Source organism: Myxine glutinosa, chromosome 12 (assembly GCF_964187855.1).
Source record: "Myxine glutinosa chromosome 12, kmMyxGlut1.1, whole genome shotgun sequence".
NCBI classification, from domain to species: domain Eukaryota; kingdom Metazoa; phylum Chordata; class Myxini; order Myxiniformes; family Myxinidae; genus Myxine; species Myxine glutinosa.
In genome coordinates, this window is record NC_136272.1 from 55,171,623 (window position 1) to 55,199,095 (window position 27,473).

At 47.4% G+C, this 27,473-nt stretch overlaps 1 protein-coding gene across 1 annotated transcript in view; it reads right to left on the minus strand.

The window, feature by feature from the left end:
• Window positions 1-3,616: 3,616 nt before the first annotated feature.
• Window positions 3,617-27,473, minus strand: part of LOC137437230 (uncharacterized) — a 215,618-nt gene continuing 191,761 nt past the window's right edge. The window contains exons 17-21 of the mRNA XM_078766265.1: window positions 5,459-5,716; window positions 4,576-5,179; window positions 4,270-4,400; window positions 3,923-4,056; window positions 3,617-3,713 (exon numbers count right to left, since the gene is read on the minus strand). Of these exons, the coding sequence (XP_078622391.1) occupies window positions 3,617-3,713; window positions 3,923-4,056; window positions 4,270-4,400; window positions 4,576-5,179; window positions 5,459-5,716 (1,224 nt within the window). The remainder of the gene's footprint in view (window positions 3,714-3,922; window positions 4,057-4,269; window positions 4,401-4,575; window positions 5,180-5,458; window positions 5,717-27,473) is intronic.

The window sequence follows — 27,473 nt, forward strand, 5'->3', positions numbered from 1 at the left end:
GCAGGTGAGTAAATCAGTGAAGTCAGTGGTTATTGTGGAGTCAGTGGAGTCCATGTGGATATTGAAATCACCAAGGAGGAGGATTGAGGGGGAGAGGGAACATAGCTGGGTCAGAAAGTAGGAAAAGTCAGACAGGAATAATGGGTGTGGTTTGGGAGGGCGGTAGACGACAGCCATGACTGACTGTGTGCGACCAGAGAGTTTAAAAGCCAGGTGTTCAAAGGATGAGGATGAGGCGATGGGGATGAGGCTGGTCCTGATGTCTTGACGGTGGATAACGGCAATTCCACCACCTCGGCCCTCCGAGCGTGGTTTATTGACGTAGGAATATCCATTGGGTGTGGTGAGGTTGAGCGTGTAGTAGTCCAGTGGTTGTTGCCATGTTTCGGTGAGACAGAGAAAGTCCAGTTTGTTATCCAGGATGTAGTCGTTGAGGATGAGGCATTTGTTGTTGAGGGACCGGGTGTTGAACAGGGTGAGCTTGATGTTGTTTTGAACAGCGGGGATGAATTCAGGTGATTTAGCCAGGGTTCGCAGGCAGGAGGTGCGATTTTGTGCGTTGCCGTGACTAGGTGCGCTGGGACGATGAGTGGGAGTGCGCTGAGCCGACCAGAGGACGGGGATGGAGTGACCTGATTGTACATATACAAACTTACGACCGGAGCCACGGTGAATGTACCTGGGTCGTCGGAGGAGTCCATTTGATTTGATGGCAGAGATGCATGATGGGGTGGAGCGGGTATTGAGCAGAAGGAGCCTTGCGGCGGAGTACCGCAGAGCCATGCCAGGCAGGAGCGGAGAGGCGAGCACGAGGCCAAGGTTGAGGAGGTGAAACAATGGTCCTAACCCACGGGAGCAGGCCCAAGGAAACGAAGGAGACGAAGGAGCCAGGTAGGTGAAGCCAGGAGCAGAGTCGGGATCTACAGGATCTACAGGAAGACTCCACCCTTCAGGATGGTACCGGTTTATCACCAGGCCAAATGTATGAGCTCCTTATGTGTCTCAATTCTACATCTTTTAAATGGCGAGAGACTCGTTCTACCAACAAAAGGAAGGTGCAGCTGTGGGTTCTCCACTCTCACCCATCGTAGCAAACCTCTTCATGGAAGATTTTGAGTGCGAGCACCATTTCAACCTAAGCTCTGCGTACATGATGTACAGTGCCTTCAGAAAGTATTCACACCCCTTGATCTTTTTCACATTTTGTTGTTACAGCCTGAATTTAAAATGAGTTAAATTGAGATATTTTGTCACTGATCCACATGTTATATCCTCTAATGTCAAAGTGGAATTTTTTTTTTGAGATGTTTTTACAAATTAATTAAAAATGAAAAGCTGAAATGTCTTGAGTCAATAAGTATTCAACCCCTTTGATATCACATTCCGAATTGAGCTCAGGTGCATCCAATTTCCTTTTATTGTCCCTGAGATATCTCCACAAATTCATTTGAGTCCACCAGAGGCCAATTCAATTGGTTGGACATGATTTAGAAAGAAACACACCTTTCTATACAAGGTCCCACAGTTGACAGTGAATGTCAGAGCAGAAACTCTACCATGCAGACCAAGGAACTGTCCGTAGCACTCCGAGATAGAATTGCGAGGAGGAATAGATCAGGGGAAGGGTATAAAACAATTTATAAAGTGTTGAAAGTTCCCAAGAGCACAAGCTCCATTATTAGGAAATGGAAAGAATATGGAACTACCCAGACTCTTCCTAGAGCTGGCCGTCTGACCAAACTGAGCAACTGGGAATAAAGGACCTTTGCCATTGAGGTGACCAAGAACCCAATGACCACTCTGACAGAACAACAGAGTTCCTTGGCTGAGATGGGAGAACCTGCCCGAAGGACAACTGTGTTTGCAGCACTTCACAAATCGAGACTTTATGAGAGAGTGGTCAGATGTAAGCCATTCCTGAGAAAAAGGCACATGACAGCACACCTGCAAAAAGGCAAGTGAAAGAATCTGAGAGCATGAGGCAAAATATTCTGTCGTCTAATGAAAAATGAAAAATTGGAAATTGAACTATTTGTCCTGAATGCAAAGCGCAACATCTGGCGGAAATCGAACACAGCTCATCACCCATCTAACACCATCCCTACCGTGAAGCATGATGGAGGCAGCATCATGCTGTAGGGATGCTTTTCAGTGGCAGGGACTGGGAGACTTGTAAGGAATAGAGGGGACAATGAATGGAGCCAAATACAGGCAAATCCTTGAGGAGAACCTGCTTCAGAGTGCAAAAGACCTTTGACTGCAGTGCAGATTTACGTTCCAGCAGGACAATGTCCCCAAACGTACAGCCAAATCAACACTTGAATGGCTTCAGAACAAGAATGTGAAAGTCCTTGAGTGGCCCCGCCAAAGCCCAGACTTGAATCCCATTAAGAATGTGTGGAACGACTTGAAGATTGCTGTTCACCAACACTCCCCATCCAACTTGATAGAGCTTGAGCAAATCTGCAAGGAAGAATGGGAGAAACTCCCCAAATTCAGATGTGCAAAGCTGATACAGACATACCCAAGAAGACTCGAAGCTGTAATCACTGCCAAAGGTGCTTCTACAAAGTATTGAATCAGAGGGTTAAATACTTATGTAAATTAGATATTTCTGTAATTCATTTTTAATTATTTTGTAAAAATTTCAAAAACAAAATTCCACTTTGACAGAATGGAGTGTTGTTATGTTTGTGGGGGTAGCGATGGAATATCATAGGCCAGGTAGGATTGTATAGGGTAGGGTGCTCCGTATGCCGTGTAGAAACCTTCCTGTGACTAAGTAGGGCCGGATGTCCGTGTAAGTGTATATTTGTCTCCATGCAAGGGGTGGAGCTAATTAGTTCGGGTATAAAGGTAACTTTCCCAGTGTGTAAATTGCCTCTGTAGTTTCTTTCCCCTTTGTTCTTATAAAACACACACCCCCGCCATGCATTCAGCACCTAAATTAAACCATATGATCGCCGACCGGATCTGAACACTACCACTTACACCAACCAGCTGAGCCATCTGAAGAGGCGTCAAGAAGGGCCGTGAGGCCCCGCCCCAAAAGGAATGATTGATAGCCATAGACTGATGCAATGGCGCTCTGATTGGAGTGCGGGTGATGTCAGAGAGAACATTCTAGCGCCGGGGCCAAAAAGGACACGTCCCGCCATTTTTGCTCTCTTGCGCTCGGTTTCATTGTGAGAAGTCGCACTTCCTGCTCTCTCTTGGTCCTGGCTTTCATCCTCTCACGGTCACAGTTATACGCTCTCTCTTGGTTCTGACATTCATTACGAGCAGACACACTCTTGGTCCGGGCTTCCATCGCGTGCAGTCGCACTTCTCTCTCTACTCCGTGCCGTGTGCGCCTGAGAAACCTCGGAGTTTGGTGGAGCAGGGAGCGAACGGAGGAAGGACACCTGCTGCCGCTTCACGGCTCAGTGTGCCGTGTGGCGATTCGTGCCATCCAGACCAGAGTTAAGTGCCGGCCGGCAGGAACATTATTTATTTTTTACTTTTGTTTTCCCCTTGTGTTGTATATGAGTCCGTATGGAGATGTCTCAATATAGGATTTCTTTTACCTCAACATTATTTTTATCGTGTTGCATTAATTTTATTAAACCTTTATTTGTTACATTTCAAACCCGTATCTGTCTTGATTATCTGTCGTGGGATTGAAGATGCCCAAGTGAAATCCGTGCAGGTAAGCCTCATCACCCATCCCCGCGCTTGTAAAAGGCACCGCCATAGTTTTGGGTGAACGCCTCAGAGTTAAAGCTCGGTTGGCCATCCGTCACCCAGGGGTCTTAACCCCGGGGACACGACAGCATTATGTGCAGATCTCAATTTAATCAATTTTTAATTCAGGCTGTATCAACAAAATGTGAAAAAAGTGAAGGGGTATGAATACTTTCTGAAGGCCCTGTATTATTCACACATAAAGACGGAAAACCTCGTAACCTCCATCCAGGTGTTCACCGCATCCCTGATGAATGCAGTAAAGTTTGCATTGGTGAAACTGGCAGGACTTTCACCAGTAGACAGAGAAACATCAAGCACAAACTTTCGAGGCTAATGGAAAAAGTCAGAAATGGTCAATCATGCACAGACCAATAATCATCACATACCACGGACGGGCAGGAAACTTCTCACATCCATCAGCCAATGGCACAAAAAGAGAATCGGAGAAGCAATGGAGATACATTTACATCACAAGGTCCCCCAAATAAACGTGCTACCCATTAGCGATATCTGGCTCCCCGTCATTGAAAAGCAGACACCTACAGTATCAATACACTGAGACAATCGACCATAATGAGCAAGACCACACTGGCCAATCAGCACCCCACAATAACCAGCCAATGGGGGATGTGCAGTTCTTATAAACTCTGCGCCCATTAATTCGTCATTTCCTCCTGTCGATGGGCGGAGCATGCTGCCTCAAACGTTGAGGCCTACTTTACCCCTTTTTATTTTGCTTTCGAGCTATTTTTTTTGAAGTATAAAGAATATAAATAGGTTTTTTAAGAGCCAACAATGTTGTAAACCGTTAACCCTTTACTTTATTATAAATATTGTTTGGTATTTTACCTGCATGTTCAATGAAGAAATATGATAAACCAGCCTTTACCAGCGTCTTCTTAACAAACAGGCGTTCATAAGGCCCTGGTAAAAAATGCTCATTTTGCGGTTCCTGTTTTGCAGTGACAGACATATTGTCTGGAGTTTCTGTGGACTCCACACCTGAAGTGTCTGGAGCTTCTGTGGACTCCACACCTGAAGCGTCGATTGGGGTGGCTGAGGAAGTCAAAGTATGTTCTGTCAGATTCAACGGGAACACTGTGAAGTTCTGCTGGAACACTGGTTTCGACCCAGAGAATTCGCCATTTAAAAAGTATACCGTGATGGGTTTCTCAAACCAGCTTGTGTTCAAGATGTCCAACGCAACGGAGGTGTCCCGCGACGGCACTAGGAACTTCAGTACCAGCCAGCACCTGGTACAGGTGGACTGTGCCGTGCTCCGTACCACTCGAGCCTGCGGCCCCCGAATGCGAATGGGCCTGCTGTCTAGGGTAAGGGTGACCTTGCTGTGCGCCATAGAAACAGCTGAGCCAACTTGCAACTGCACAACAGCACTGTCCATGAAGGTTGAAGAGTTGTCCCAGGTGAAAGGGCTTTTCTTGTACGTCATAACCTGTACAAGGAAAGGAGGAATAAAGCACGACTTCATGCATGTTGTTGTTTTGCTCTGGTTTCCACTCAAATGATAACTCGTTTATCCTTTTAAAACTAATTTGTGCAAGTTAAACTTCAAAACAACTTTCGTGTTTCCCACACTTCGACGACCAATTACACGTACACCACATGTATGTTACACTAATGTGCAGGAAGAAGCATTTCCAGCACAAGCTAACGCAGTACTCCAGAATTCATGAAAACATATACACATGTGTACACCATACAGTACAGGTACCGTTAAAGGAGTAGTTGATGGAGACGACATTGCAGGATCGTTGTTGTTGTTGTTGTTGGTGTTGTTTGGAACACTGGCTTTTACGTCTGCTGTTTCCCATTCCATATCTCCAGGAGAAGATCCCGAGGCAACCTTAACTAGAAACGTGTGTGTTGATGAATTGAATATATTTGCTGCTCCACCTGGAACCATCCTTTCGGTCATTGTTGAGCCGACGATTTCAAAGGTAGCTTCCACATGGCTAAAAGTTTTATTCATCTGGAAGAAATATCAGTGAGAAGTTAAAAACGGTCTCATGCTACATTGATGACATTTTTTATTTGGTGTTCATATTATAGGATTGTATTTGGGTTCATATTATAGGATTGTATTTGGGATCATATTGTAGGATTGTATTTGGGTTCCTATTGTAGGATTGTATTTGGGTTCCTATTGTAGGATTGTATTTGGGTTCCTATTGTAGGATTGTATATGGGTTCCTATTGTAGGATTGTATTTGGGTTCCTATTGCAGGATTGTATTTGGGTTCCTATTGTAGGATTGTATTTGGGTTCTTATTGTAGGATTGTATTTGGGTTCATATTATAGGATTGTATTTGTGTTCCTATTGTAGGATTGTATTTGGGTTCCTATTGTAGGATTGTATTTGGGTTCCTATTGTAGGATTGTATTTGGGTTCCTATTATAGGATTGTATTTGGGATCATATTATAGGATTGTATTTGGGATCATATTATAGGATTATTTTTGGGATCATATTATAGGATTGTATTTGGGTTCCTATTGTAGGATTGTATTTGCGTTCCTATTGTAGGATTGTATTTGGGTTCCTATTGTAGGATTGTATTTGGGTTCCTATTGTAGGATTGTATTTGGGTTCCTATTGTAGGATTGTATTTGGGTTCCTATTGTAGGATTGTATTTGGGTTCCTATTACAGGATTGTATTTGGGATCATATTATAGGATTGTTTTTGGGATCATATTATAGGATTGTATTTGGGATCATATAGGATTGTATTTGGGATCATATTATATGATTTTATTTGGGTTCATATTATAAGATTGTATTTGGGTTCATATTATATGATTGTATTTGGGTTCATATTATAAGATTGTATTTGGGATCATATTATATGATTGTATTTGGGTTCCTATTGTAGGATTGTATTTGGGTTCCTATTGTAGGATTGTATTTGGGTTCCTATTGTAGGATTGTATTTGGGTTCATATTATAGGATTGTATTTGGGTTCCTATTGTAGGATTGTATTTGGGTTCCTATTGTAGGATTGTATTTGGGTTCCTATTGTAGGATTGTATTTGGGTTCATATTATAGGATTGTATTTGGGTTCATATTATAGGATTGTATTTGGGATCATATTATATGATTTTATTTGGGTTCATATTATAGGATTGTATTTGGGTTCATATTATATGATTGTAGTTGGGTTCATATTATTTGATTGTATTTGGGTTCATATTATAAGATTGTATTTGGGTATTTGGTGATTAAATGGTTGTTATGCTGAGAGATTAATGTAAAAGGAATAGTTTGTATTTGGGTTCATATTATATGATTGTATTTGGGTTCATATTATATGATTGTATTTGTGTTCGTATTATATGATTGTATTTGGGTTCATATTATATGATTGTATTTGGGTTCATATTATAAGATTGTATTTGGGTTCATATTATATGATTGTATTTGGGTTCATATTATAAGATTGTATTTGGGTTCATATTATATGATTGTATTTGGGTATTTGGTGATTAAATGGTTGTTATGCTGAGAGATTAATGTAAAAGGAATAGTTTGTGAAGACATGGATACAGGTAAAGAGGATGGAGGTTAACCCATTGGTGGGCATGCGATATTGCCTATCCTATTATCTAGTTAGTCATTTACCAATACATCAAACATCGATTACTGTAAACCTTCCAAACACAAAGTTATTATGGAAGAGGGCACTCCGTGTATGCCCTCCATGGCGGCTCGCCATCAACACTTCCCTTGGAAGATGGCGTGGTTTTTCAGAGAAACATGAAACATGCATCTTTTTTGATTTGCATTCATCAACATTCCTTCATTTATCCATTCAAACACCCTAAACCTTTCTGAGGATTTCCACACCTCGTGCCACACTGTTTCTGAGCAGTTGGAACAGACGGAGTGCAGGGGAATCCGATTATATAGATGAAAACTTCTTGTGCCACATGGAAAAAGTTTTCAATTCAGTCAAGTCTCCTCTCCTCACAGAATTTCTTATGAAGAAGCGAATATCTTCTGTGACCAAATGCTTATAGAGCTTCAGTTGCTGGGGCTTCTTGGCTTTGTCATGCCAGTAATTGATCAACATCCATAGTTAACCTCAAGAACCAAATCTGGACATTTTCCAAATGGTGAAGTCATCCTTTGGTGGTGCTCAATTCATCACAACATCTAAAGTATTCGCAAGGAGCCGAATGGAGCAAGGCTTTACACGCAAGGCTCTCTCACACCTGAATGCATATTACGTGAAACTGAAGAGTTCAAAGGTACCTACCTGACAAAGAAGCTCTGGGAATCATCAGCAGGTACAAAGGCACCTGACAAAAAAAGCTCTGAGAATCATTGGCAGGTACAAGTTACCTGGGCAGAGTGAATTTGTACTTTACCGCATGAACGTCAGCTACATGTGCACTTCCCTATTACTATTCCCCACCACCCCAACAGCTTCCATCCAACTACATTTTTACATTGTGTACCTCATCTCACACTCTTCCCTGTCCATTGAAAACAAACCACACAACATGCATGGCATATGCACACAACATACGTGTGAGCGCACACCTAAACAAAACCAAAATGGGTGTGGGTGCACACCTAAACAAAACCAAAATGGGTGTGGGCACACACCTAGACAAAACCAAAATGGGTGTGGGTGCACACCTAGACAAAACCAAAATTGGTGTGGGTGCACACCTACACAAAACCAAAATTGGTGTGGGTGCACATACACAGTAAACCAAAATGGGTGTGGGTGCACGCCTCGACAAAACCAAAATGGGTGTGGATGCACACCTAGACAAAACCAAAATGGGTGTGGGTGCACACCTAGACAAAACCAAAATGGGAGTGGGTGCACGTACAAACAAAACCAAAATGGGTGTGGGTGCACATACAAACAAAACCAAAATGGGTGTGGGTGCACATACAAACAAAACCAAAATGGGTGTGGGTGCACACCCAGACAAAACCAAAATTGGTGTGGGTGCACACCTCGACAAAACCAAAATTGGTGTGGGTGCACATACACAGTAAACCAAAATGGGTGTGGGTGCACACCTCGACAAAACCAAAATGGGTGTGGGTGCACACCTAGACAAAACCAAAATGGGTGTGGGCATACATCTAGACAAAACCAAAATGGGTGTGGGTACACACCTAGACTAAACCAAAATGGGTGTGGGTGCACACCTAAACAAAACCAAAATGGGTGTCGGTGCACATCTAGACAAACCCAAAATGGGTGTGGGCACACACCTAGACAAAACCAAAATGGGTGTGGGTGCACAACTAGACAAAACCAAAATTGGTGTGGGTGCACACCTACACAAAACCAAAATTGGTGTGGGTGCACATACACAGTAAACCAAAATGGGTGTGGGTGCACGCCTCGACAAAACCAAAATGGGTGTGGATGCACACCTAGACAAAACCAAAATGGGTGTGGGTGCACACCTAGACAAAACCAAAATGGGAGTGGGTGCACGTACAAACAAAACCAAAATGGGTGTGGGTGCACATACAAACAAAACCAAAATGGGTGTGGGTGCACATACAAACAAAACCAAAATGGGTGTGGGTGCACACCCAGACAAAACCAAAATTGGTGTGGGTGCACACCTCGACAAAACCAAAATTGGTGTGGGTGCACATACACAGTAAACCAAAATGGGTGTGGGTGCACACCTCGACAAAACCAAAATGGGTGTGGGTGCACACCTAGACAAAACCAAAATGGGTGTGGGCATACATCTAGACAAAACCAAAATGGGTGTGGGTACACACCGAGACTAAACCAAAATGGGTGTGGGTGCACACCTAGACAAAACCAAAATGGGTGTGGGAATACACCTAGACAAAACCAAAATGGGTGTGGGCATACACCTAGACTAAACCAAAATGGGTGTGGGCACACACCTAGACAAAACTAAAATGGGTGTGGGTGCACATACAAACAAAACCAAAATGGGTGTGGGTGCACACCTAGACTGGGTGTGGGTGCACACCTAGACTGGGTGTGGGTGCACACCTAGACAAAACCAAAATGGGTGTGGGTGCACACCTAGACAAAACCAAAATGGGTGTGGGCACACACCTAGACAAAACCAAAATGGGTGTGGGTGCAAACCTAGACAAAACCAAAATGGGTGTGGGTGCACACCTAGACAAAACCAAAATGGGTGTCGGTGCACACCGAGACAAAACCAAAATGGGGGTGGGTGCACATACAAACAAAACCAAAATGGGTGTGGGTGCACATACAAACAAAACCAAAATGGGGGTGGGTGCACACCTAGACAAAACCAAAATGGGTGTGGGTGCACACCTAGACAAAACCAAAATGGGTGTGGGTGCACACCGAGACTAATCCAAAATGGGTGTGGGTGCACACCTAGACAAAACCAAAATGGGAGTGGGTGCACATACAAACAAAACCAAAATGGGTGTGGGTGCACATACAAACAAAACCAAAATGGGGGTGGGTGCACACCTAGACAAAATAAAAATGGGAGTGGGTGCACATACAAACAAAACCAAAATGGGTGTGGGTGCACATACAAACAAAACCAAAATGGGGGTGGGTGCAAACCCAGACAAAACCAAAATGGGTGTGGGTGCACACCCAGACAAAACCAAAATTGGTGTGGGTGCACATACACAGTAAACCAAAATGGGTGTGGGTGCACACCTCGACAAAACCAAAATGGGTGTGGATGCACACCTAGACAAAACCAAAATGGGTGTGGGTGCACACCTAGACTAAACCAAAATTGGTGTGGGTGCACACCCAGACAAAACCAAAATTGGTGTGGGTGCACACCCAGACAAAACCAAAATTGGTGTGGGTGCACATACACAGTAAACCAAAATGGGTGTGGGTGCACACCTCGACAAAACCAAAATGGGTGTGGATGCACACCTAGACAAAACCAAAATGGGTGTGGGTGCACACCTAGACAAAACCAAAATGGGAGTGGGTGCACATACAAACAAAACCAAAATGGGTGTGGGTGCACATACAAACAAAACCAAAATGGGGGTGGGTGCACACCCAGACAAAACCAAAATGGGTGTGGGTGCACACCCAGACAAAACCAAAATGGGTGTGGGTGCACACCTAGACTAAACCAAAATGGGTGTGGGTGCACACCCAGACAAAACCAAAATTGGTGTGGGTGCACATACACAGTAAACCAAAATGGGTGAGGGTGCACACCTCGACAAAACCAAAATGGGTGTGGATGCACACCGAGACAAAATCAAAATGGGTGTGGGTGCACACATAGACTAAACCAAAATTGGTGTGGGTGCACACCCAGACAAAACCAAAATTGGTGTGGGTGCACATACACAGTAAACCGAAATGGGTGTGGGTGCACACCTAGACGAAACCAAAATGGGTGTGGATGCACACCTAGACAAAACCAAAATGGGTGTGGGTGCACACCTAGACAAAACTAAAATGGGAGTGGGTGCACATACAAACAAAACCAAAATGGGTGTGGGTGCACATACAAACAAAACCAAAATGGGGGTGGGTGCACACCCAGACAAAACCAAAATGGGTGTGGGTGCACACCCATACAAAACCAAAATGGGTGTGGGTGCACACCTAGACTAAACCAAAATGGGTGTGGGTGCACACCCAGACAAAACCAAAATTGGTGTGGGTGCACATACACAGTAAACCAAAATGGGTGTGGGTGCACACCTCAACAAAACCAAAATGGGTGTGGATGCACACCTAGACAAAACCAAAAATGGGGGTGGGTGCACACCTAGACAAAACCAAAATGGGAGTGGGTGCACATACAAACAAAACCAAAATGGGTGTGGGTGCACATACAAACAAAACCAAAATGGGGGTGGGTGCACACCCAGACAAAACCAAAATTGGTGTGGTTGCACATACACAGTAAACCAAAATGGGTGTGGGTGTACACCTCGACAAAACCAAAATGGGGGTGGGTGCACACCCAGACAAAACCAAAATTGGTGTGGGTGCACATACACAGTAAACCAAAATGGGTGTGGGTGTACACCTCGACAAAACCAAAATGGGTGTGGATGCACACCTAGACAAAACCAAAATGGGTGTGGGCATACACCTAGACAAAATCAAAATGGGTGTGGGTGCACACCTAGACTAAACCAAAATGGGTGTGGGTGCACACCCAGACAAAACCAAAATTGGTGTGAGTGCAAAAGTCGGCCTCGCCCATATTAACTCTTAAACTAATCCTTTTGATATTCATTTGCATAATAGTTACTCGTATTACCATTCGTTAAACTTGCTATAAATCCCTTTGTAATCGTAATTTGTAGGGACCTTTTAAAATAATGTAACGGGTAATGTAGTATTTAGTATAACTTCTATAGTCAACTTAGTAAGGGGCTCCTTCCAGACACATGGTATTCCAACCAGGGTGACCTCTCTCTTTCTCCCTCTCGACAAAAGGATAATTCTCTTTGATTTCTCACCCGTCTCGACTCGTGCAGAACCGCCTGCTGAGATAAACAATTAATTCCGCTGGGCTCCGCGTTATCTCAAAGATTCACTCGAGCGTTTGTTGCGACAAACTCGTGGGAGCCCTTTTCTAGGGCAAACGGCCGGATCTCAAACCTTGCAAGGTCATAAACAGCTAGAACTCCTTTTGTGTTTCTCTCTGCTTCACCCTGCCATCTGGCACATGTAAGGTTTTTACGATTGTGTTATCTGATGTTGACAATGTACAAACACGTGCGCAGCACGATTCTTATTAGAGTTTTCACGGCAGGGCCTTGGGCTGTCCACCTTGTCGTGTTAAACTGCTCCATGGCCATGAACTGACCTGATTGTCGAATAAACTACGTTTTCCTGAGAACTGCATTTTGCCTGGACTCCAATCTCCGACTCTGGCGAGTTGGTCTTTCTGGTGGTCTTTCTGTCTTCTACCGACTCCTCTCCGGCCTAGCTCCCCCAGCTCTCTCTGTGCTCTGTCCCCCAATTATTCCTGCAGGTCGCACAAGATCTGCCAGCAACCCTCTGATGGTTAAACTGCCGAAATCAAGACTCTATTCACCTTCACTCTTTCATTCCTCTATTTTCCTGCCTCTGGAACAAACTCCCTCACTCCCTTCAATCCCACTCCTCCCTCCAGGTCTTTAAAACAGCTGTTCACCACAATCTCTTATCTTCCCCGATCCAAAACCTTGATCTTTACTACCCCCGTTAATTCACCCCAGATCCACTTTTTTGAAATACCGACTTCTTTCCTGGAAGTCCGAGGAGTGTCCATGTGTTTTTTTACCTCTCCCACCCACCCTCCTCCTCCCCCCTTCCCATGCCTCCTCCTCCCAAGCCCTCTCCCTCCCACAGTTGTCCCCACAGAGCAGATGTCCCTGCTCTCCATCTTGTCTCCCGCTCCCTTTATCATGTGTTTTATGTGTCAGTTTGTCTTTTTGTGATCAACGAGCTCTTATACGAGCCTTGATCTTGTATACAAAAAAAATAAAAATAAAGACCCAAAATATGCTGAAGTCCCAAAAGACCCAAAAGACCCAAAGACTGAAAATACCCTGAAAACCCAATGGACACCAAAGACTCAAAATGTTGGTAAGACCCAAATGCCCTAGGACCCAGAAGACCCCAGAGACCCATTATACCCCAAACACCAAAATACCCAAAGACTCAAAATATCCAGTAGACTGTTAAAGACAAAAGATAATGAAGGCCTAGAAGACCCCAATGACTTTGAAGACCCAAAATACCCTGAAGACCCAAAATACCCCAAAGAACCAAAGGACCCCAAAGACCCAAAAGACTGAAAATACCCTGAAAACCCAATGGACCCCAAAGACCCCAAGGATCCAAAAGACCCAAATAACCCCAAGGACCCAAATGACAAAGAGGACCCACAAGACCCCAGAGACCCCAAAGACCCAAAACCCCCTGAAGACCCCAAAGACCCTTAAAGACCATTTAGACCCAAAATACCCCCAAAACCCAAAAGACCCATAGGATCCAAAAGACCCAAACAACCCCAAGGACCCAAATGACAAAGATGTCCCAAAATATCCCAATGACTCAGAAGACCCCCAAGGACTCTGAAGATCCAAAATACCCCAAAGACCCAAAGGACCAAAAGACACTAAAGACCCAAAATACCCTGATGATCAAAAAGACCCAAACAACCCCAAGGACCCAAATGACAAAGATGACCCAAAATACCCCCAATGACTCAGAAGACCCCCAAGGACTCTGAAGATCCAAAATACCCCAAAGACCCAAAAGACTGAAAAGACCCTGAAGACCCAAAAGACCATGAAGATCCAAAATACCCAAACAACAAAGAGGACCCAAAATACCCCAATGACTCAGAAGACCCCCAAGGATTCTGAAGATCCAAAATACCCCAAAGACCCAAAAAGACCCAATGGACACCAAACACCCAAAATACCCCAAAGACCCAAAATGTGCTGAAGACCCAAAATACCCCAAAGACTGAAAAGTCCCTTAAGACCCAATGGACCCCAAATACACAAAATTTTGGTAAGACCCAAAGACCTAAAATACCCTAAGACCTCAAGGACCCAGAAGTCCCCAAAGACCATAAACACCCAAAGACCCAAAATACCATGAACACTGTTAAAGACACAAAAGACCATGAAGACCATGAAGACCCCGAAGTCGCAAAAGGCCCAAAAGACAGAAAAGTCATTGAAAACCCAATTGACCCCAAACACCCAAAATACCCCGAAGACCCAAAAGACCCCGAAGACTCTTAAATACCTAAAATACCACAAAACCCAAAAGACACTGATGACCCCAAATTCCCCAAAAGACTGAAAAGACCCCAAGGCCCTTAAAGACCCCAAAATACCCCAAATACCCTTAAAGACCCAAAATACCACAAAGATGCAAAAGACCCCCAAAGACCCTTAAACACCCAAAAGACCACGAACTCTGAAAAGGCCCTGAATACCCAAAGACCCTTAAATATGCAGAAGACCAAAAAGACCCAAAATACTCCAAAGACGGCAAGACCCTTAAAGACAACAAAAACCCAAAAGGCCCTGAAGACCCAAAAATCCCCAAAGACCCATAAATACACTGAAGACCTAAAACACTGAAAATACCCCAAGACCCTTAAAGACCCAAAAGACCACTGAGACACAAAAGACCCAAAAGACCCTGAAGATCCAAAGACCCCAAGTACCCTTAAATACCCAGAAGACCCAAAAGACCCTGAAGACTAAAAATACCCCAAAGATCCAAAAGACACATAAGACCATTAAATACCACAAGGAAGATCCATATATCAAAGACCCATAAAGACCCAAAACACCAAAAAGACATGAAGACCCCAGAGACCCAAAATACCCCGAAGACCCTTAACAACCCCACAGAACCATACAATCCTAAACACCAAAAAGACCCTTAAAGACCATGAGGACCCAGTGGAACCCAAAGATCCAAAATACCAAGATGACTGAAAAGACCTGAGGACTCCAAAAAGGCAGATGACCCAAAGGACTCAAATGACCTAAAAGACCCCGAAGACCCAAAATGAACCAGAAGATCCCAAAGATGCAAAAGAGCTACAGCACCCAAAAGACCCAAATTAACCAGAGGACCCAAAAGACCCTTAGGACTCTGAAGATCCAAAAAGAAGAGTAATTATGTCTCTTACATTGGAATTGTAGATGGTGGCTTGCAAACCGAGCCTCAAGGTCAGTGTACCGAAGCGGGTTTTTTTTAAATTACAATAAATACACGGCGTAAGGAGGTGAAATTCGCTGAACGTGACATGCAAAGTGCGCCGAGTAAACTGAGTGTTCATTTACGTCTGTAGGATGTCAATCCAAAACACCAAAAAGACCCTTAAACACCCTGAGGACGCAGTTGACCCAAAAGACCGAAATTACCCCAAAGACACAAAATACCCCAAAGACCCAGATGACCGAAAAGACCCGAGGACCCCAAAGATCCAGAGGACACAAAACACTCAAATGACCCAAAAGACCCTGAGGACCCAAATGACCCAGAGGACATAAAAGACCCAAAAGATCCCAAGGATGCAAAAGAGCTTGAACACCCAAAAGTCCCAAATGAACCAGAGGACCCAAAAGAGCCCGAGGACTCCGAAGACCAAAAAGAAGAGTAATTATGTCTCTTACATTGGAATTGTAGATGGTGTCTTGCAAACCAAGCCTCAAGGTCCGTGTATGGAAGCGTTTTTTATATTTTTATCACAATAAATACAAGGCACACGGAGGTGACATTCGCTGAACATGACGTGCAAAGTGCGCAGAGTAAACCGAGTGTTCATTTACATCTGTAGGATATCTTGTTATAATAGAACAAACGAAAATGGTTATGTATGTCGTCGCTATGTTTATATGTGACGAAAACGTCTTCTTCTTCTTCAAATAAATTACCACCCTGTGGTGCTGCGCACACACGACTCGATTGCTAAAGATGTAGGCCACACACCGTTTGTATAACAAAGAGTCTTTATTCAAAGCTCGTACTTCAGCACTGGGCGGGCTCGAGCTTAGAGCCCGCATATATGTGCCGAGGCCACGCCTAGTCCCCGGGCGTGGCCGATCGGTCGAAAGGCGGGGCATGTGCTTTCGTCCCCTGCCTGGACGCTCGCGCCACCCACTGGTGCGCGGAATTATTGCCCCTTGTGCCCACCACACGCGCCCCCCCAGAATTCCCACGCACCTGAAGGGTGAGTTTGCGGGGAAGCCGGATGACCCGGCTGAAACGCCCCCTGGCAATGGGTGCAGGGCTGGGGAGTAGCGGGCCGGCGGGGCTGGGGGGTGCCGGGGGTCCGACCGCCGGGGGGCAGCCTCGACGCAGAGGCAGAGCTGCTTGCGGGGGGTGGTCCGGATTGAGGTGGGCCGGCTTGAGGCGGTCCATGGAAATGCGATCCAGGGCACCGCCGATGTCGATGGTGAAAAATTTGTCCCCGGTCTCCAGCACGCGGAAGGGCCCATCGTACGGGGGCCGTAGCAGTGCCCGGTGGGCGTCGTGCTGGACGAAGACGTACTTTGCCATGCGAAGCTCCGGGGCGACGTGGGAAGGCGGGCAACCGTGGTGTGCCATTGGCACCGGGGCGAACCTCTGGGCGGTCTCCTGAAGGGTGGAGCGCTTTTGCGCCGCGGACCAAGGAGCCGTGGAGTTAGGGATAAATTCACCCGGTACCCGCAGTGGTTGCCCGAAGACCAGCTCCGCCGAGGACGCGCGCAGGTCATCCTTGGGCGCCATCCTGAGGCCCAGCAGGACCCAGGGGAGTCTGTCGACCCAGCCCCCCTCGCGGAGGCTGGCCTGGAGCACGGCCTTCATTGAGCGATGAAAGTGCTCGCACAGGCCATTGGCCTGGGGGTGGTAGGCCGTGGTGCGGTGTAGTTTCACCCAGAGCCCTTGTGCCACCGCGGCCCAGAGCTCCGAGGTGAACTGGGGGCCGCGGTCGGACGAGATGTTCGAGGGGGCACCGAACAGGGCAACCCAAGTGGCGATGAAGGCTTGCGCCACATCAGCCGTAGACGTCTCCGCCAATGGGACGGCCTCCGGCCACCGTGTGGTGCGGTCTACCATGGTGAGGAGGTGGGTGAACCCCCGCGAGGGGGGCAGAGGTCCCACCAAGTCGACGTGCACGTGGTCGAACCGACGCTCGGGCACCGCAAATGGGGCCAACGGGGCCTGGGTGTGGCGGTGGACCTTTGCGCGCTGGCACGCGAGGCACGTCCTGGCCCAGTCGTGGACGTCCTTCCGGAGGCCATGCCAAACGAACTTCGCCGTGACGAGCTTCTGGGATGCCTTCGTGCCCGGGTGGGACAGGCCGTGGATGGCGTCAAAAACGGGGCGCCACCAGCCAGCGGGCACGATGGGGCGAGGTCGGCCGAGGGAGACGTCGCATAGGAGGGCCGCGCCCGCGGCGTCGAACGGCACCTCGGTGACGCGGAGGCCCGTGACGGCGGTCTGCAAGGCCTGGACGCTGGGGTCGGCGGTCTGGTCCTCCGCCATCCGGGCATAGTCGACCCCGAGGTGGACCGCGTGCACGGCGGACCGGGCAAGGCAATCCGCCACCGGGTTGTCCTTACCCGCCACGTGACGGATGTCCGTCGTGTACTCGGACACGGCAGAGAGGTGACGCTGCTGCCGTGCCGACCATGGCTCGGCGACCTTGGCCATCGTGAACACAAGGGGCTTGTGGTCGACGAAAGCTGTGAACGGGCGGCCCTCCAGCAGATAGCGGAAGTGTCGGACCGCCAGATGGAGCCCGAGCAGCTCGCGGTCGAAGGTGCTATAGCAGCGTTCGTGCGGGCGAAGCTGCCGGCGAAAAAACGCCAGCGGTTGCCAAGCACCACACACCCATTGCTCGTGCACCGCACCCACCGCATAGTCCGACGCGTCGGTGGTGAGGGCGATCGGTGCATCAGGCGCCGGGTGCGCCAGCATGGTGGCATCGGCCAGGGCCAGCTTTGCACCCGCAAACGCCGCGGCCATCGGCTCCGACCAGGCGATGTCACCTTTGCCTGGCTTGCCATGGAGGGCCTCGTGCAAGGGGCGGAGGAGCTGGGCGACTTGGGGCATGAAGCGGTGCTAAAAATTTACCATGCCCAGGAACTCCTGGAGCCCCTTGATCGTGCGGGGCCGTGGGAAATCCATGACCGCCTCCACCTTGGCCGGTAAAGGGACGGCCCCGTGCCTGGTGATGCGGTGCCCCAAGAAGTCGATGGTGGCGACGCCGAAACGGCACTTGGCGGGGTTGATGATTAGGCCATGCTGGCCCAGGTGTTCGAAAAGCGTGGGGAGGTGGAGCAGGTCCTCCTCCCAGGACGCGCTCGTGACTAGGATGTCGTCCAGGTAGACAAACAGGAAAGGTAAGTCACGCAAGATGCTGTCCATAAGCCGCTGGAACGCCTGGGCCGCATTCTTCAACCCGAAAGGCATTCCTAGGAACTCGAAGAGGCCAAAAGGGGTGATGACGGCCGTCTTCGGGACGTCGTCCGGTTGGACGGGGACCTGGTGGTAGCCCCGGATGAGGTCCACCTTGGAAAACACGGTCGTGTTTGCCAACCGGGTGGAAAAGTCCTGGATATGTGGGACCGGGTAGCGGTCGGGGGTGGTGGCATCATTGAGCCGGCAGTAGTCCCCGCACGGCCGCCATCCCCCGCCGGGCTTCGGCACAATGTGCAGAGGAGAAGCCCAAGCGCTGTTGGAGCGCCGTACGATCCCCAGCCGGTCCAGCGTGGTGAACTCCGCTTTCGCCATGGCGAGCTTCGTGGGCTCGAGCCGGCGTGCCCGGGCATAGACCGGCAGTCCGACCGTGGGTATATGGTGCTCCACCCCGTGTTTAACGGCCACCGCTGAGAAGGTGGGCCGCGTGAGGGCCGGGAAACTGGCGAGGAGGCGGGTAAAGTCGTCCGCTACCGGAAGTGTGCAAACTAAACTCGCCGGGACGGCACCTTCCAGCAAGCCGCTTGGCAAGCCGCTCGGTGAGCCGCTCAGTGAGCCGCTCAGCGAACAAGCGAGCGAGCTAAAGGTTTCAGCCTGGACGAGCCGTCTGCGCTTCACGTCGACCAACAACCCATTCGCACATAGGAAGTCCGCACCGAGCAGTGCCATTGGCACACTGGCGGTCACGAACGACCATTGAAAGCGCTGCCCTCCGAACCGCAGGGAGAGGCAACGCTTCCCGAATGTGCGGATGGGTGTACCGTTGGCGGCAAGCAAAGCGGGGCCCTGGCCCACAGTTTGCTTGTCGGACGTGGAGGCAGACAGGACGCTTACCTGCGCTCCTGTGTCACAAAGAAAACGGCGCCCGGACAAGGTGTCTGTGATGAACAGGAGGCTGCCGGAATGGCCGACGCTCAGGGCCGCTAATGAGCGCCGGCCCGGTCGTTACCCGACCTGTCAAAAGAGCCCGGTGGGCGACACGTTTTAGCCTTGCGGCCAAACCTGGCGTGGTAGTAGCACCAGGTTTGTGGCGGCGGCGGCCGTGGTGGTGGCGGCGGCGGTGGTGGGCGGGGCCGGCAGCGGCCACGAGGGAAGCCGGGGGCGCTGTAGCCTCTGCCCCGGGATCCACGATGGCAGCACCGTAACCCGACCGCATGTCGCAGGCGGCGAAAAACTTGTCGGCCTCTACGGCCAGGGCGCGGGGTTCTTTTATTTTGGAACCGGCCAGAGCGAGGCGTACCTGTAGAGGTAGCTGGCGTAGGAAAAGCGCCCGGAATAAGAAATCCGGGGGCTGGTCACCAAGCAGCGACAGCATAAAATCCATCTGCACAGATGGTCGTGTGTCGCCGAGTTCGGGAAGGTCCAGGAGGCGGTCGGCCCGTTCGAGCTCCGTGAGCCCGAACGTGGCGATGAGGAGACGTTTGAGCGCCTCGTACTTGTTGTCGCCCGGCGGGCGCCGAAGGATGGACACGACTCGGGCGGCAGTGCCGGGCCCGAGGGCGGCGACCACGTGGTAGTACCGGGTCTCGTCCGCCGTTATGCCTCGGAGCTGAAATTGAGCTTCGGCCTGCATGAACCAAATGTCGGCCTGTGCTTCCCAAAACTCCGGGAGTTTGACCGCGACAGCGTTGGTGGCCATGGCGCGTTCTGCGGTCAGCAACGGCTGAACCAATCGGGGTCACCAGTGTGGTGCTGCGCACACATGACTCGATTGCCAGAGGGGTAGGCCACAACGCGTTTGTATAACAAAGAGTCTTTATTCAAAGCTCGTACTTCAGCACTGGGCAGGCTCGAGCTGAGAGCCCGCATATATGTGCCGAGGCCACGCCTAGTCCCCGGGCGTGGCCGATCGGTCGAAAGGCGGGGCACGTGCTTTCGTCCCCCGCCTGGATGCTTGCGCCACCCACTGGTGCGCGGAATTATTGCCCCGTGTGCCCGCCACAACCCTCTTAATTAACCCTCTTATTTGCGTTAAAACTGCTGAGACCCCTCAGACCTTTGACGACCCTTTAATTCCCCTGAGACCCTTCAGCCCACCAAGACCCCTGAAGACCCAAAATACCCTGAAGACCCCCAAAGACCTGAAAGACCCAAAACACCCCAAAGACCCAAAATACCCTTCAAGGCCCTGAGGCCCAAAAAGACCCAAAACACCCCGGAGCCTCAAAACACCTTGAAGACACAAAAGACCCCAAAGACTCCAACGACCCAAAACACCCCAAAGACCCAAAACAACCCGAAGACCCAAAACACACCGAATACCCAAAACACCCCAAAGACCCAAAACACCCCGAATACCCTTAAAGACCAAGAATAACCAAAAGCCCCTGAAGACCCAAAAGACACTGAAGACCCTTAAGACCCAAAAGCCTCTGAAGACACCAAACCCAAAAAGCACTGAAGACCCAAAACACCAACGACCCAAAATACCCTTAAAAGCCGTGAAGACCCAAAACACCTCAAATATCCAAAATACCCTTAAAGGCCCAGAGGATCCAAAAGACCCTGAAGACCCAAATGGCCCTGAAGACCCAAAACACCATGAAGACCCAAAATACACCAAAATGGTCAAAGATGCCTACCCCTCTGAAACGACGTGCGGTGAGGCGCGCCGAGCGCGCCGAGTCACGCTCGTCTAATAAATATAGAAGATATAAGCACACCTGACACAAGGCCCAGGCTTCAGACTTTTGCACGCTCACGCGGCTGCACCGTCAAATACACTGCTCCAACCCATAATTTTTGATGGGCTTTATACTAGTATGTATATAAACTACGAACTGTTTGAACACCGGGTGGGTCCTGTCAATTAATTATGTACGTCTATTAATTACGTAGTGTTGCAATATACCTTTCGACACTGGACTGTTCAGACCCCTTAGATAGACCTTTGAAGACCATTTAAGTCCCCATGACCCTCAGGACCACAAAGACCACGAATGAATATGAAGACCCAATGACCCGAGGGTCTTCAAAGACCCAAAACACTAAACCCCAAAGACCCAAAACTCCCCAAAGACCCAAAATACACAAAATACACGGAGGACCCGGAAGATCCAAAATAGCCCGAAGACCATTAAAAATCCAAAAGACCATGAAGACCCAAAATACCCCAAAGCCCTACCCTTAAAGACCCAAAATATCCAAAAATCCCAAAGACCATGAAGACCCATAAGACCCAAAACAACCAAAATACCCCGAAGACCCCAAAAGGCCCAAAATACTCTGAAGACTCTGAAGACCCCAAAGATCCTCAAAGACACAAAAGACCAAGAAGACCCAAAAGACCCTGAAGAATGGTGTCGCGGTATCACATCCCCCCCCGCACCCCCTTCCCACGCTTCCTCCCCCCAAGCCCTCTTCCTCCCACACATCTCCCTGCTCTTAAATGTTGTGTGCTCTCAAGTGTTTGCGTGCTTCCCATTCTCTTGTCTTCCGCTCCCTCTTTTTATATATTTTGTTTGTCTGGTTGATTTGTTTGTGAAGTAAATGTCAGCTCTTTCACGAGCCTCGATTCAGTATACAAAAAAAAAAAAAAAAAAAAAAAAAACCCCAAAGACCCAAAATATTCAAAAAGACGCTTAAGACCCCTTTGACCCATTAGACCCCAAGATCCTGAAAACCCCCCAAGACCCTTCGGACCACTTTTACCTTTAAGACCCTTTCAATACTTTAGACACGTTTAGATCCCTTCACCCTTCCAACCTTTTATAATCTTTAAACCTTTACACCCGTTACGTCCCTTTCGACCCCTGAGACCCCTCATACCTTAACACCATTTAGACCCTTACACTTCAGACCGATTAGACAGAGTGGACCCTTAACCATTTAAAGCTTTACACCACTTGGACTTTTTTTGATTACAAATAAATAATATCATAAATATTACAAATTAATTTGTTCAAAATAAATGTTTGTATTATGATTGGTGTAAAATCATGACAACACAGCAACTCACATTCAGTCAGGTCATCATCCTCAGTTTAAACGTGCCTCTGCGGCGACGTGTGGTGAGGCGAGCATAGCGAGCTGAGCCATGTCGGCCTCAAGCTGACACCGTGTATCGTTCAATCCCGTTCCGAGGTCAGAGAGACTAAAAAATAATCACTGGTAATCTGAGTACGTGCCGAGTTGCAGCACATACAAAAAGTTTAACTAACAGATCCTGCCAGTTTGAAAGTTTTCCACGCGTTTATGTCACACTACTTTGTCTTGCATCGAAGGCACTGATTTTGAATCTAGGCCTATCAGAACACTTGCTTGGGTCACATGACATACAAATGGTGGCGCCCATGTCGCGATGAATGTTTAGTCATGGCCTCGGGAAAATCGCGTTTAAAGTGCTTCATGCACTTTGAACACGTCGTGAATGACATAATTTCTCCGTTTACGCCTCTTAGATGGAGTAAATATCGTGAATGCCTGCAGACGTGGCTGCAATTGGACGGTGAGTGTCACAATCTTGCCAACAGACACCAGCATCTGGTCAACGTCGAGTTCACCAACACCTCCACGAGTCTCGGGTCTACCTCCACGAGTCTACGATACACCTCCACGAGTCTACGATACACCTCCACGAGTCTACGATACACCTCCACGAGTCTACGATACACCTCAACGATGCTACGATACACCTCCACGAGTCTACGATCTACCTCCATGGGTCTAGGATCTACTTCCACGAGTCTAGGATCTACCTCCACGAGTCTATGATCTACCTCCACGGGTCTAGGATCTACTTCCACGAGTCTAGGATCTACCTCCACGAGTCTCGGATCTACCTCCTCGAGTCTAGGATACACCTCCACGAGTCTAGGATCTACCTCCATGAGTCTAGGATACACCTCCACGAGTCTAGGATCTACTTCCACGAGTCTAGGATCTACCTCCACGAGTCTCGGATCTACCTCCACGAGTCTAGGATACACCTCCACGGGTCTAGGATCTACTTCCACGAGTCTAGGATCTACCTCCACGAGTCTCGGATCTACCTCCACGAGTCTCGGATATACCTCCACGAGTCTAGGATACACCTCCACGAGTCTAGGATCTACCTCCATGAGCCTAGGATCTACCTCCATGAGTCTAGGATCTACCTACACTGCTAATTATACCCCAAGTTATTGTGCAGGGTGGGACGAAACGAGCTCTGTTGTACAATGTCTGCATCGGTGGGTGATATTGGATATGCGTCCGCCTGCGTTCGATGTCAACCCACTGTTTACGTTTGATCTCGATTAAAGGTCACATGACAGAGGTAAAACCTCAGATGTTTCAAACTCGAGTTATGATCTGCAAAAATATTTTCAAAGGGCACAAGTCCTGTTACACCCAAAAATTTAATCTGTCCATCTTTGCACAGCAGGCCATTGTGGTGTCAAATTTGGTTGTTGTTGTATCACTTCGGACAGTTCTCTCGAACAAGCCCGTGACACAAAGACGGCGGATCGATCTCCCAGAAACGACCCAGAGATCCCCCACATCGAGGATGGTGTGACCCACCTTCACGAAGTCAGAACCACATCAGAGTTGGAGAAAGAGAGAAACAGGGACAAGAGGGAAAGGGACGGTCCATGGGGACCAATCGGCACTCTGACCCTAATAAAGCGCTGACCTGACGAATCCGGGCAGCAGGACAGAATGGGGAAGATTTTGCCCCCGAATTGCATTGGGGGGAGGAGGGGGAAGGGTTCGACCACCATGAAGAAGCATCCGCGATATTTACTGTCACGTTTGATGGAAATCCCTTCTCTCGTCCACAAGTTGTGGTAACCAAGATTTTAAATTAAAGATCAAATGACCATGGTCCCTTTGACCTTTTCAACCCAAAATCGAACCAGTTCATCTTTGCATTACAGTTCATACCAATTTTGTTATCATACCAATTATTACAGTTCATACCAATAAGCCAATCCTTCCTTAAACAATCCTTAAAACATTGCTTCAAAAAGGGGACCGAAAAACAACAACAACCACGGTCCCCGAAAAAGGCCAACCACCGCTTTGCGGGGAAAAATGGCCTCTAAAGGTGTTTTTTTTTTTTTGTACCAATAAGCCAATCCCATAAGCGGTTATTCTGGAAACGAAAGTCTGGTACGGACCGACAACCGGACGGACAACCGTCCTGCAGAGGCATAAAAACGTGCACTGTGTACTAATTTTAATAATAAAATGCTCACTATCACCTTGCTGTTCTACCTGAGCTAATTAATTGCTGATTAATTATACCTGAGATTTTTCAAGTACATTGCTTGATCTTGTGCGTTATTCTGTCTGTCTGTCTGTCTGTCTGTCTGTGTGTCTGTCTGTTTGTCTGTCTGTCAGTCAGGCGCCTACAGGTCACAATTTTCAACCGATCTTTACGAAATTTCACCAAATGGTAGAGTTCATCATAAGCAAGAAGCTTATTGTTTTTGGGATAAAAAGGTCAATAGGTCAACATAGGCCAAAGTTCACCAACTTTATCGAATTTCTAAAATCCTCAATTTTCATCCGATTGCCTTGAAATTTTAAGAAGATTTGTGCTACTTGAGCCGTGGACATTCAGAATTTTCGCATACATCGAAGCCTGCGTCTTTGTGTATTGACACGACGGTGAATAAACTATCATGCGATTTACTTCAGCTGTGTGCATTATTATTATCTATGGATTCATACTTATTGTATCAATGGATTATCATGTATTCATACAGCCGACCATAATACCAAGCTTCCCTACTCTATATTCACTACGCTATCCCTGGTCATCATGCGGTCCCCAAATGCATCTGGAGGCATTTTTAGTGTCGCCCCCTTCATCCGTTGTTTCCCAGACAACCAGGAAACGTCGTCAATAAGCAGTATCCCTTCCATATGCCAAGCTTACCCATTTTCGAGAGGATATCTCTGATGGTTTCGAAAATACTTTGGGTTAATTTCGGAGAAATTCATTGAATTTTACAGTACGTACGTACGGCAAAAGTACATTTTTAACATTTCCGCTGTATGATGCGTGCGTAAGTAAGAGCCTTCACAACTGACAGGGCCACAGAACCATGGGAGGTCTGTGCCGAGCATAAATTCCTAGGCTGAATTATATGTACTGACGGAGATACCAGGCCGCAAAGTCGGCACCGGAGCTAAAAACCCTCCTTTTTGACTCTACATGACCTAGTTTGATGTGGTCGTTCACGGAAACTGGCAGGATTTCAGAGTTAAACTTTTAACACAAGGTCAGGCATGTTGTATACAATAAAAAAAATGCATAGAAATCGTAGTCTCACGAGTTCGGAACGAAACTCATTTTTTTGGCTCTATTTCAGGCCTCAGCTTGAGGCCTAATGCTAGTATCACAATAAGTAAAGACACCCTTATAAATCCCATCATCATCATCATCATCATCATCATCATCATCATCATCATCATCATGTAAACAATAAATTTCTTTTCTTTCAAACAATTTCAAGAAAGTTTTTGTTTGTTTGTCTGCGCAAGCTAATCTCCTGAACGGTGAAAGATAGGAGGAAACCTCTAATACAAAAAATGTCGGGACGGGCCCCGGGAAGGTTTTAGGCCATGTGGCGAGACTGGTTGAAGCCCACCTTGGCCGGGCTGGGCCCGTTTCGCAATTAAAAGCTGAGCTGAATTATAGTAGTCAATCTTCTACGGCCGCGAGTAAAAGCTGAATTATAGTCGTAAGGCCTATGTACAGAAGATTAAATTCATACAAAAAGAACCCAGGCACCGCCGGGTGCATTCAGCTAGTCTACTATATAAGAGAGATGTTGGTCTGTGTGTGTGTGTCTGTGTCGCCATTTTTCTCAGAGATGGCTGACGGACCTTCGTCAAACTTTCAGAGGTTCATCAGTGAGTTCCTGGGAGTGTTTTAGGCCAATATAAATATATAATGAAAAAAGAAAGTTTGTTTTTTTGGATTTCGCTCGATATCGCTCGATAGTGCCTAAATCGCTCGATAGTGTCTAAGCCTTTTTAAAATTAATGACTGTTATATACAAGTATTCATTAGCAAAAATAAATACAAAACAATCACCAGACATTTGAACACACATAAATCAAACAATTCCGGAAGTGAACGAAGTTGGTAGTAAGGCTTCTTCTTCTTCCTGATCGGCATCACACTTGACTCAAACTTGATGAACGCCACATTCACCAGCATATATTCAACGAAAAGGTGATTAACCCCATACCTCTCCTGCCTCCGTCCCCTTCCCTCACCCCTCTCTCCCCTCCCCTCACCCCACCCTCCCCTCCACCCCCTCGCCCGCCTCCCCCACCCGGCAACGCCGGGTACTTCTGCTAGTCTACTATATAAGAGAGCTGTTGGTCTGTGTCGCCATTTTTCACAAAAATGATTGAACATATCTTCATCAACCTTTCAGAGGTTCATCAGTGAGGGCCTCGGGGTGTTTTAGGCCAGAAAAAAAAAAAGGATTAAAAAATAAATAAATAAAATAATATCGCTCTATAGTGCCAAAGCCTTTTTGATTAATGACAGTTATATACAAGTACACATTCGCATAAAAAATACAAAACAATCACCAGACATTTGAACATGAATCATAAAACATTTCTGGAAGTGGTGGAAGTTGGTGGTCAGGCTTCTTCTTCATCCTGAATATCATCATACTTAACTCGAATGTGACAAACGGCACATTCAGCAGCATATATTCAACGAAAAGGTAAAATGATGATTTGACATTTGTGATGGATTCTAATTTGGATGTAATTGCTTTTCCATTATATTTGCCCTCATTTCAAATATGTTAATGCTTATTTTTCGCTTGAGCATCGCCGAGT